This window comes from Myotis davidii, unplaced genomic scaffold, assembly GCF_000327345.1.
Source record: "Myotis davidii unplaced genomic scaffold, ASM32734v1 scaffold847, whole genome shotgun sequence".
Classification (NCBI taxonomy): domain Eukaryota; kingdom Metazoa; phylum Chordata; class Mammalia; order Chiroptera; family Vespertilionidae; genus Myotis; species Myotis davidii.
Window position 1 is genome coordinate 639,470 of NW_006298049.1, and position 12,460 is coordinate 651,929.

The window sequence follows — 12,460 nt, forward strand, 5'->3', positions numbered from 1 at the left end:
TTTCCATATAGCCAGTGATCCCTGAATGCACTAACATGCTGAGCCATTTGAAGATGGGAGAAGAGCTTTCATTCACATCCAAGTGAAGTGGGCTGTGGGACCTGAACATCCCAGATGGAAGAGCTGGGACAAAGCCCGCATGGCTCCGTGGAGAAAGGAGCAATGTGCCCGTCCGGGTGGGGGCGGCAGCCTGGACTTGGCACCTCCCTAGAGGAATTACTCAATGCGATCTGTGTTCCGGCCAGTGTGGAAGCAGAGGTCAGCTCAGGGGGCTCTGTCAGAGACCGAATTCTAAGAAATGCTTTTCCTCAACTGTGGGATACACGGGACATGAAGAACCAGTGAGCAAACATCAGGAGTAATCAACAAACTATGCTTTCTTAAATATGTTCTTTAAAATTGATTTCAGAGAGAGGAAGAGGGAGGAGAGGGAGAGAGATGGAAACATCAACATGAGAGAGAATAATTGACTGGCTGCTTCCTGCACACCCTTCCTGGGGATGGTGCCCGCAACCCGGCCATGTGCCCTGACCAAGGATTGAACTGTGACCTCCTGGTTCATTGGTCAATGCTCAATCACTGAGCCATGCTGGCCAAACAAACTATGCTCTGATAGTACAAATAATTGAAAAATATTTCTGGGAATGCCAAGAATTCAACAATGGTAACTAAAACATTGCCAGGTAATGGAATTTTTGCATGACTAATTATTGCAGGCTTGGCACAGGTTCCAAGAGAGAGAAGGGTCCGGCAGGCACTGTTTGGTTCAACTCCAAGACACCTTCTGCGAGTGCCTTTCTACTCAGGACTTTGCTGTGTGACTGTTAAACTTCTGTGAGGTTGTTGTCATCATCTTTCCCCTCTTTCTCCCAGAGGCCAATTATTTTCCTAGGGGACTGTTACTGATCCCCATTAGAGTTGAAGGTAAGTCAAGAATTTTAGCAATAAAATTATTTTCCTTATGGGGGTTCAAAATGAACACATTATTATGGCAAAACTTCCTGGAGAGAGACTTCAAAAATTAAAAGTCCATCAACCTTTAAAAATGTTCTGAGCTTGCATAATTTTCAGTCTTCTCTGTATATGCCATTGTAAGAGCAAGGATGTATCTGGTGTAAGTGGGGGCATGACCATACCCTGAATGGCATGCTGGCTGCTTTCCTGGAAGATACTCTTTGTTTTTCATGGAAATGGTTTCTTTGTGGTATGATGTATCTTATGTTTGCTCTCTAAAATCCCATCCCTGTAAATGGATGTGGTAAATGAAATTATGTGTGCTTCTGACTTGATTTCAAGTCATAATAAAAAAGTGGTGATGGCTAGTGAGGCTAGCTTTGGAGACTGCAGAAGCCATTGGTCTCTCTTTTTTTCTTTAAGAATACTGGGTGGTATGTAATTCCTGGGTCTGATAGGAGAGACAAGTACTTCCTTGGTATTATAGGAGAGAAAGGGATGGTATCTTGGATAAAGACCATTTAAAAAGGTAATAGGTGTGATTAATGGTGACCTTTCATAAACTTCTGGGGAAACAGCACTGAAAAATATTTTTTTTTGAGATTGATTTGCTGAGTTTCTTTTAAATATTTTATAGGAGAATAGTTAAAAGATAAGAAATGAAATCCTTAAGCATTCTGGGGTAAAATGAGTACCATACAGGATACTTTCAAAGAGAATGGATGCAATGTGTTGGTTGAGTTGTGTCAAAATGTTAGTCATGCTGGAAATGCCAGCCTAGTTAGCTAAGTTTCTCACCATGTAACTCTAGATTATTGTACTGGGAAAGGGAACCAATTATTTTGTTTTTATAGCTTTTTCTGACTCTAAAATACACACTTCTTATGGACTATGAGACATGTAGAAGTGTAAATAGAAGACAGTAAAAGTGACCTGTAATCCTATCTCCAGAGATAATTACTGTTGAAGCTTTACATATATTTTTCTAGCTCTTTATCTTTTTGGCTGCCTTTGGATAGTTGAGTTCATACCATCCACATGATTCCATACCTCCTTCTTTCAACTAACATAAATAATTTCTCATTTCATTAAAATTAATAAAAATATAATATTAATGGCTACATGATTTTATCATATAATGAGAGGCCTGGTGCACAAATTTGTGCACAGGTGGGGTCCTTTGGCCTGGCTGGCGATCGGGGCCAATAGGGGCCATCTTGCCCAGTCCCAATTGGAGCTGATTGGCTGATTGGGTTGGCCGGGGGAGGGACTGTGGGAGGTTGGCCGGACTGTGGGAGGTTGGCCAGCCGTGGGAGGTTGGCTGTGGGAGCGCACTGACCACCGGGGGCAGCTCCTGCATTGAACATCTGCCCCCTGGTGGTAAGTGCACATCATAGCTACCAGCCGGTCATCTGGTGGTAACAGCCACTTAGGCTTTTATATATAGATAGCACAATTTATTAAATGATCATCTTTTTCTTATAAAAAGTTAACATTTGATTGAATGCCTATTTGTGCGCTATACATTTTACATATTTTCATAATAATTATGTGAAGCTGGTATCTCTGTATTGCAGATGAGAAAACTGAGGCTCAGAGAAATTAGGTAACCTAACCGAGGCAACAGACCTTGTAAGGGTAATGAGTTGCAATTAGGCCTCAAATTAGAAATTAAATCTCAAATTAGGGCCCAAATGCCTTTACCTACACAATGCTGCCTCCTGATTTATTTAGAAGTAGATGAAGATACACTGGTTGTTAGTAAAATTTGGAAGCGTATCTTTTAATATGTTCCCAATATTCTCCTTCTGAGACTTTTCCCTTGGTGCATTCTCTCATCATATCAAATCTTTCAGGTGCTCCCTTCCTCCTCCCAGAGAGTGTCCAAATACTGAGAGAAGGGAAAGAAAAAAAATCCTTCCTCGCTCCTGGGATCAGCTCCATCTTGGGTCCCTACACCCAAGCCCTGAGCACACTGCCCTCAGACTGACTCTTGGAAGCAGGGGAGGGGCTTAAAGAACTCCGGTTTTTTAGAAAACGAATCCAGTATCTTGTTGTCAATGGTGTACGTATGTGGGACAAAGGTAGGGAGAGAGAAAGCCTAAATCACATTTAGCATCAGGGAAAACTGTCCACACTAGGGCTGGCTGTAGACTCAAAGAGTTCCCAAAGGTATGAGAAAGGAATTCCTAAGAATCTGGCTTGGTTATATAAAAGTAAACTAGAGTCATCTGTATGACTTGGTTACTGTTTGTGCAAATCTACAGAGTCCTATAAAGATACATGCTGAATATGTGCCAGATTTGTTTGATGAAACAGCTAACAAGATTACCTGCTTTCATCTTATTAAAACATTAGAATCCTGAGCTGATGTATCTTGTAAACAGGCATGTTAAGGAGGACAAGACTGAGTGTAGAAAGGAATACTGACCCTGGACCTGGAAACCTAGGGACAGACCCATGTTTGCCAGCAGTGTGATCTGAGGTAACTCCATTTATTCATAGCCTCAGTTTTCTCACCTATAAAATGGCAACATGCATCCTACCATGAAAGGTTATTGGGAGAGATCATAAGTCAAAAGATGTGCTCCTCCACCATGGATGCTGCAGAGAATGAACCTCACTCATTGGAGGTGTCCACACTCAGTGAGTCAGTGGTAAATATTTTCAGATATTTACCAAGAGTGCCCTCGTGAGTGAGGCACTGCATAAGATACAATGGGTCTGGCGGTGAATGATACTAGCAGGCTCTCTGCTCCTAGGGAACTTACATCCCAAAGGAGGGAGACTGACAGTATTCACTGATGTCAACCAAACGCAAGGCAGATTAGTGAAGTTCCACGTTAAATGTCTGGGAATTATAAATCATCTAGAACACTATGAAGATCTATTCTAATGACAAATTTTAAAAAGATGGCTCGCATACCTGCCATCCATCTCGGATCTTCTGATTGAAGATCCCATACTCGTATCGAATGCCATATCCGTAGGCTGCAAGTCCCAGGGTTGCCATGGAATCCAAGAAGCAGGCTACATCAATCAAAACACAAGCAAAAGGCAGAGTCACTGAGGTTAGTTACATCTGCAGGTCTTTCACTAAAAGACATGACGGCTACAAAATATTTTTCTATGGGGAACCACATTTGTATTTTAAAGCACAGAGACTGTTGTATAATGAGGATTATTTTTTTAAGTGACATTTTTTTAAAATTATAAAATGAGGATTATAGAAAAATTAGAAAATATAAGACTGTACAAAGAAGAAAACAAGCATCATTTATTAGCTCGCCATTTAGAAATAACCAGTGTGTACACGTTGGCGTTTCATTTGAGAACAGATAAGGAAGCTGGCCTGCATGAGATATGTCCATTATTGTGTCTGTCTCTCACACTGCCCTTTCTAAGGGAAGCCATCTCCATAGCTCCCTGCTTGAAAAGACAGCCCCAGGAGCGTATAATTTACCTGTGGCCGCCTGACTGAGTAGCTGGACATCTGTGGCAGACCCTCTTTCTGACTAATGGCATTTCGATGTTGTTTAGATGCTATAGGGATGCTGGACTAAAAGTGAATCTTGCTTGTCTAATCTAAGCCTCTAAGCAAATCACAGTAATTCTATTTCTTTCTATCGGTTTTGGTATGACTGTGCAATGACATTCAATCCAATGAGAGGCACCAGGAAGTCCTCTGGGTGCACGGAATGATTTTCCTTGCTGCTGACATAGTTTTTTTCTTTTTTGTTTTGTTTGTTTTTCCATCGGGGAAAGCCAAAAGAACCACAGAGACCCAGAGTCCTGACAGAACCACGCTACTGAATAAACTAATCTTGGAATGGCCCAACCTCTGGACTTCTTGTTCTGTGATAACACATGGCCTTGTTGGCTGAACCACTTTTTTTAGTAGGTTTTTTTTTTTTTTGTCACTTGCCATCAAGAGCACTGATGACAGAGCACCTGATCCAGAGCAGCCAATCAGCATGCTGGGGAGGGATCTAGCTGGTGGCCAGGTGTAATATGAGGGATTCCTCTAATCGGATTTTCCTCTAGAAATTTGAACCGAGAAATACACAGAGGATGAGAAAATGTATAGTAGGACCTAAAACGGAAAAGATCATTGAAAATTGTAGCTCAAACAGAAAGGGTATGAGTTAGGTTCTTGGAGGAGCCCTAAAACAGAGACCCACAAAAGCCAATGGCCGATCCTTGGGGGTTCCTGCAACATCACAATCGTTTTTCCAGTCCTTGGGTCACGTGGCCTGGCTCCGCTACAGGTCTCGCTCCCTTGGAGCTGTGGCTATTTGTGCTTTCCTGGGTCCTGATCACATCATCCTTAGAGCCAGACCAGAATGGGGTCCCAGCATTTTCAGTCAGGTAAGAGATGAGGTCACCTAATGTGAGTTACTCAGCCTCGTTTGTCACTTCATCCTTTGACTTTATCAGCCGACTGAAGGAGCGAGGCCATTAATGCCAGGCACAGAGTGAGGTTAACCCAGCCAACAAATATTAAAGGTCTGGGGCTTTACTTACAGGGAAGGCAGGCTGGTTTTCATTTCTAGATGTGCATGCCACTGGCTTTGCTGATCTCCCGACAGCCCCAGGGAAAGCCTATTAACTTGCCCGATGACTGACTTCACAAGCATTCCAAAGGCAGTGTTTTTCCACTATTAATGGCATTAGAGCACACTGCGACCAATGTAGTAAGGAGTAAATAAAATAAAACATGCAAATGGATTTCTAGTAAGTTGGAAGTTTCTGTAAAATGAAGAGGTTTTGGAATCATTTCTCAAATAGGAGAATCAATAGATGTTTATTTTTCATAGAGCATAATCTGATATATACATGTGTGTGGTATACTTTTATTATTAAATTTAAGTTTCACAAGTAATATACTAATATATCCTCCGTGTAAAAAAAAAATTAAAATATTACAGATAGGACTAACATCCACTATGATCCCGACCCCCAATTCTGCCCTCCTCTCTAAGGAGGATTATAAGGAGCCGTTTAGCATTTAAAATTTCAGGCTTTTCTATGGAAATATATATACACTCAGAGAACATATTAGTTTTTAAAAACATAAATAGTAGCATGCTGTATGCCTTTTAATGCAAATTGCTTCCCTCCCCACCCCCAGAGGTCTATCTAGGGCATTACATATGGATCAGTTTCATTATTTTTGGTTGCTGTATATTATTCTATAATATGGATTGTTTCTCTACTTATTTACCTATTTTCCTACTGAGGGACACTGCCTTATTTCTAGTAGTTTGCTCTTACAAACAATGCTATAACAATTTTTTTTCCCCATGCTTCCTTGTGCACATGTTTTTTGTTTTTTTTTTTACAGCAGATATCAGGAAGTAGAATTGCTTGGTCATAGGGATATATATTTTTAAGTTAATGGAGTTGTGAATGTACTTTATTTGTTGAAAAACTATTTCCCAAATAAATCAAAGAACTCAAACTGCATCCACAGCAAAAGTAGTTTAAGTAACTAAATCATACCAATACTACAACAAGTGTATCTTTACCTACTAGTCCAGTGATGGCGAACCTATGACACGCGTGTCAGAGGTGACACGCGAACTCATTTTTTTGGTTGATTTTTCTTTGTTAAGTGGCATTTAAATATGTAAAATAAATATCAAAAATATAAATCTTTGTTTTACAATGTTTGCAAATATCAAAATATTTCTATATGTAACACAGCACCAGAGTTAAGTTAGGGTTTTTCAAAATGCTGACACACCGAGCTCAAAAAGTTCGCCATCACTGTACTAGTCCATCAAAACGCAAACTGTCAAGTGCACAAGACAAAAATACAATGATTCAACACCACGTAGGTCAGACCACACAAGTATGTGAATTGACAGCTGTGAACATAACCGTGAAGTAAAGGGGCCTCTTTGGAAACCCTTAAGTGCACAGGAAGGATCTGGTTAACCTTAAGGTTTTAAGCAATGTCTCCAAGGGTTTTAAGCAATGTCTCTTTTGTTCAAGTTCCCTCTCTACTGCTTGTATAGAAGTGCAAACTGAAAAACCACAGTGCAAACTGAAAAACAAATACTAGTACATCTGTAACCAGGTCACCCCTGCACTTCTCCTAGGAAGCTTGTTGGTGGTCATGCATGGCACTGGAGAAGGCATCAACTGGCCAGACATGAAGACACACTAACCATGTCACTTACCAGCAAGCCTCCCAAGACCTCCATTGCCAAGCCCAGCATCTTCTTCGATTTCTTCTAACTCCTCCATGTCCAATCCAAGCTGGTGGTGAAAGGAAAACATCACTGGATGTGGGTACAAATCCAGGCCATTGCAGAGAGAACAAACATTTTCTAAAGCTCTGGGTCAGGTGTGCAGGTTTGTCTGGGTACTCAATGGTGTCAGCTCCCGTGCAACATACTCTGGTATCTGTGCCCACTGCAGATGCTGGTGGCTGCAAATGCAAACTGTACGAGATGGCATAGCAGCGGCCTGTAGAGACGTGTGGGCTCTCAGTGTCCATTACTGACTGTTACTTCTTAGCAAGGTGACCCTGGACAAGCTACGAAATCTCTCTATGCCTCACTTCTTTTTTTTTAAAAGGTAAGTCCTCATTAGATGACAGTATGTACCACATTTAGGGTTGTTGTGAATTAAATGAAATTATACAAACAAACCATTTAGATGATTCCTGGGCAGATATTCCTCAATAAATGTTAACCTATTATAATTTCTTACGATTCTTTATTTGTGCAGTCAGGGTAAAACCTAAGAAATAGACCAGTACCAAGCTGATACTAACTGGACTGAAGGGTTTTAAATGTTATCAACAGGTATGAGGTCAGACTTTCCAGGGTGGAGTAAAGTTCATCTTTTCAAGACCACAACATATTTACTCAGTAGGGTCAATGGTTGTTAACCCCAAACCAGGTAGTGAGTCACTGTCCCTGAGACATGGAGCCAGACAGTAGTAGTCAAGGAAACCTCAACTCTTGCTCAGCAATTTTTAACCTTTTTCATCTCATGTCACACATTAACTACTAAAATTCTGCGGCACACCAAAAAAATGTATATTTTGCTGATCTGACCAAAAAATAGGTATAATTTTGATTCATTCATACCCGATGGCTATTGTGTTGGCTGTCATCATTTTTTTTATTTGATAATCTCAGGGAAAAAGAGGTCAATGCCCCTGACTAAATAACCAGGTATTGCACGTTTTAAAAATTCTTGCAGCACACCAGATGAAAATCGCTGGTCTGGATGGATGGGGCTAAAATCCTCTATTTCTCTCTAGATGGGATCAAAGGCTGTGGGAGGCTTAGAGGCATGGGGACTGATGCAAATTGATTGCCAGTCAGCTCCCGGGGAGCTGCACAGCCAGAGGCCACTGGCACCACTGTGGACTCAAGTTGGAATCCAGCAGCCTTGGAGATCACCTTGCTCATCTTACAGTGAGGAAACTGATGGCAGGTAAAAGAAATGGCCTGTCCTCTGTTGACTAGATAATAATTCAGCCCATGCTTAGCCAATGATGGTCTGTTGTGAAATGACTGCTTTCTTATCTGAAAGTGAGGCAATCCATGAAATGAGATGTTATTTAAAAGGGAAACATAATTTACACATTTTGAAAGCACATGCAGAAGCAGCAGCCATGCTTGAAGTTGATGCCCCAGTTTCCATGGCCATACACTTGGATCCCCACCTACCCTTATACCCAAAATTGCTTTGTCACACATGTCTTGGTAAGTCAGTCTTCTAAGTGTTCCAAAATGGCTTTGCTTCTGCTCACCGTTGAAGGGACTTTCAAATTTGCTCCCTGGTGTGACTAGAGTTTACTGGGGTCATTGTGCAAGTCAACTGCTAAGGCTCACATTCAGGAGTTTTTTAAATCTAAAAATGTAAATCTAAAGTGGGACATAAACCTTGAGCAAATAGAGATGGGTCACTTCATCCCACCTGGTTATATGCTAGGCCAGTGGTGGGCAAACCGTGGCCCTTTGAGCGTGGCTCTTCCACAAAGTACCACATGTGGGCGCCCACGTACAGTGCGATTGAAACTTCGTGGCCCATGCGCAGAAGTCGGTTTTCGGAAAGGGGATAGACGAAACAAGTATACAAGATGAGTGTGGATGGAAGAGTTGGAAGGGATCGACCTCAGCGAACGTACCTCAATCAGATTGAGGAGGTTTTTAGCAAAGGCCAGCCTAGGAGTACCCTAATTAAGTTAACAACAATGTACCTACCTATATAGTTTAAGTTTAAAAAACTTGGCTCTCAAAAGATATTTCAGTCGTTGTACTGTTGATATTTGGCACTGTTGACTAATGAGTTTGCCGACCACTGTGCTAGGCCATGGGGGGGTATATTATTTTCAGCTGGTATCAGGGGAAGACAAGAAAAGAGAAGTGGAGGGAGCTGCAATGGTTCTTTCACAGGAAATACCCTACCTAACGCAGGTGAAGGAAACCAGCCTTCGGTGACAAGTAGCTGACCACAGGAGGGGACAACCCATGAATGTGTCTTTGCAAATACCCATTCCTCCTTCCAACCTCACCCACAAGGTGAAGAGCTATTTGTTTTTGGCATGGAGATCCCTGAAGTTTAGGAGATAAACAGTTAAATATGCTCATAAAAACAAATTAGATGATTAGGTTTAAGACTTCAGGCTCCTCATTTAAGGGGGAAGTACATTTTACATGTCATTTAGCAATAGGGAAAGTGTGATGACAGAATTTTAAAAGCTTATTATTTTTACATATTGCCTTGATATACAAATAATAGTCACACTTTGATCATTTTTTGAAAGTAGATAGGAGCCTGAAATAAAGCTTGTGATTCTGACAGCAGAGATTCACCCACTTTTAAAAGGCTTGTTCAGATGTTGAATGCTGTCAGAAGCTACGACTGCAAAAGTACATTCTCGTTAGGTAAAACTCGTTCTCTAACTTTGTTTCTCTTAAATCAGAGATCATCAGTAGTTTATGTTTCTAATAGTTTGTAATAGCAATGTCTATAGAAGCAATTTTCACCTTTTTTGGATAAAATTTAAGGAGAGAGAATGTACCTGGTAAATGGCCTCGTCACAGGCATTTTGCAGGCCGAGGTTGATCATGGTGTTCTGTAATGTCCGGCCCATGTAAAATTCCAAAGAAAGGTAATAAACCCTCTGAAACAAAGAAATGAGAGGTTACATTAACTTGATGAGGCCAACCTTACCGGTCAACATAAACACACAAGTAAAAAACAAACAGGCAGGACTATTTTGACACAGGTTCAAAGGAAACTCCTATAGATGTATGAAGGGCTAAATGAAAGCATTACTGACAACTGGCTTTGGGAAAACCATTTTATACCCTATTTTTGTAGTTCAGTGTCTTTTACCCTCAGGAAGAAAAAAGTAAACTCATCCAACTAATTAGATTCAATGTTTTGTGTCCCCCACCTCCCCCCAATTCTGTTCATGAGCCTCATAAATGAAGCATATGTTTTGGGCAAAGAGAAGTCAGACTGCCAAAGCCCATCAATCATTTGTAAAATATTTAGAGGATGAGAGTCAGGTAGGGTTGGCTGTGACCATCTCAAGTCATCCAAGAAATACAAAGATTAACTTCTTCCATATATCCCTGATGGCCAGAAAGTATTCCTCCTTGACTGATTACTGTAAATAATATTACAATGAATTATTTTAGAATTAAATTCTTTTAGAAAGCCAGGAACTGGCAATAACAAAGGACTACCTCAGGTTTATTGGTGTTTATTATTATTATTTTTGCAGGGAGGGCACCAGCACAGGCCCCACTACCACAAATTATGCAGCTGAGTTTCCCACATTTGGGGAAATCGCAGGGCTCAGCACATCCAGAGTGTAATGGATGAGCTTCGCCCTGGGAAAGCCACCTTCGTGATCACGGTATCTCCCCTGCCTGGTAAGTGTTATTGGTGTTTGTTCTTCATAAGATGGGAAGTTTCTCCATAAACTTAGAAACTGCTTTGACATAGTAAAAGCCAGGTAAACACTATCAGAGCAGAGTGAAAGGTATAAAGGTTAGGCTTGCCTAACCCCCTTAAAATACAGGTGCAGTTTACTAATTCTCTTTTAAGAAAGAGATCTGTGAGTAACTTCATCATCCCCCTTTACAATATCTTTTTCTCCATATCAGGTTCCCTCCCCCCAACCACCAAACACAAAACAACAAAAATCTGTAAACGCATCCATATAAAGTCACCTACAATTTTAGGAACTCCCCCCATTCCTCAATAAAAAGAACCAAAGAGAAAAGCATTTGGTCAACCGAAAATATATAAATACTTTATATAATGAATGCCTATTATAATATTTAACTCATTTAAAATATTACATGAAAATGTCAATTTAGAAATTTCACTTTCTCCCACTTTCATTTTATGTAACAACTGAATTCTAAGTCTTCCATATTTAGTGGGTCATCTAACACTATTTTCCAGAGCACACCATCATTATTTTTACCCAAGTTGTTTGAATATCTATCACACTGTCATCAGGGCCCTCATTAGTCCATTGGGTGCCTTTGTGTGAGTTGGGAAAAGGTATCTCTCATAGCAGATATAGACCAAAGGGGTGCATGGCACCACTCACCCTATGGCTGATGCCCTTGTACACGAGGCCACTGACTATGTCACAGGAAAGAGTATTTGAAGCCACAAATATCCATTTGCATAACATGAGAGCAGCTTCTTTTTCTTCATCTTTCTCTACTTTTTCATGATCTCTATAATACAACCACTATGTACTGCTTTTTACTTCATTATGATCTATAAAAAGCTTGCTTACAAATACAATATATACATCCCACACTTGCAGTTGTGAAGTTATGCCCCCCGAAATAATGACTATATTTGTGAAATTTATTTGTCTCCCTTTTAATGATTCCAAATTAGCATGGACTTAAGACATTTCAAGGTCTTTGTAAAAAAAAAAAGGTGCTCGCCGAAACCGGTTTGGCTCAGTGGATAGAGCGTCGGCCTGCAGACTGAAGGGTCCCGGGTTCGATTCCGGTCAAGGGCGTGTACCTGGGTTGCGGGCACATCCCCAGTGGGAGATGTGCAGGAGGCAGCTGATTGATGTCTCTCTCTCATCGATGTTTCTAACTCTCTATCTCTCTCCCTTCCTCTCTGTAAAAAATCAATAAAATATATTAAAAAAAAAGGTGCTGCTTAAAATAATTTAGAGAGACTTTATTATATAACAGACTTTGCAAAGACATATACATAATGTTATTTTCTATTTTCTCATAAAAATAATTTTTGGAGGGACTTCGCTTTATATTTGGGGATATGTAAGACCTTGAAAAATAGATCTCTCCCATCCTCTTAAACATTTATCACATAATCCTGCTAGCAAAATATACAGCATCTCCAATATACTTCAGAAATTATATGTATACACTACTATCACTAATAATTAGGTATATTTTAGAAAAAGTGGACATTTTCAAAAAGCAAGCAAAGAGAAAATAAAGAAGAGCTATTTAACAATAACCAA

The 12,460-nt window shown here is 40.4% G+C and overlaps 1 protein-coding gene across 1 annotated transcript in view; it reads right to left on the bottom strand.

Moving 5' to 3' along the window:
* Positions 1-10,123, bottom strand: part of PYGL (phosphorylase, glycogen, liver) — a 32,363-nt gene extending 22,240 nt beyond the window's left edge. The window contains exons 1-3 of the mRNA XM_015570495.1: positions 10,004-10,123; positions 7,140-7,218; positions 3,881-3,984 (exon numbers count right to left, since the gene is read on the bottom strand). Of these exons, the coding sequence (XP_015425981.1) occupies positions 3,881-3,984; positions 7,140-7,218; positions 10,004-10,075 (255 nt within the window). The 5' untranslated portion in view covers positions 10,076-10,123. The remainder of the gene's footprint in view (positions 1-3,880; positions 3,985-7,139; positions 7,219-10,003) is intronic.
* Between the last annotated feature and the right edge of the window lie 2,337 nt (positions 10,124-12,460).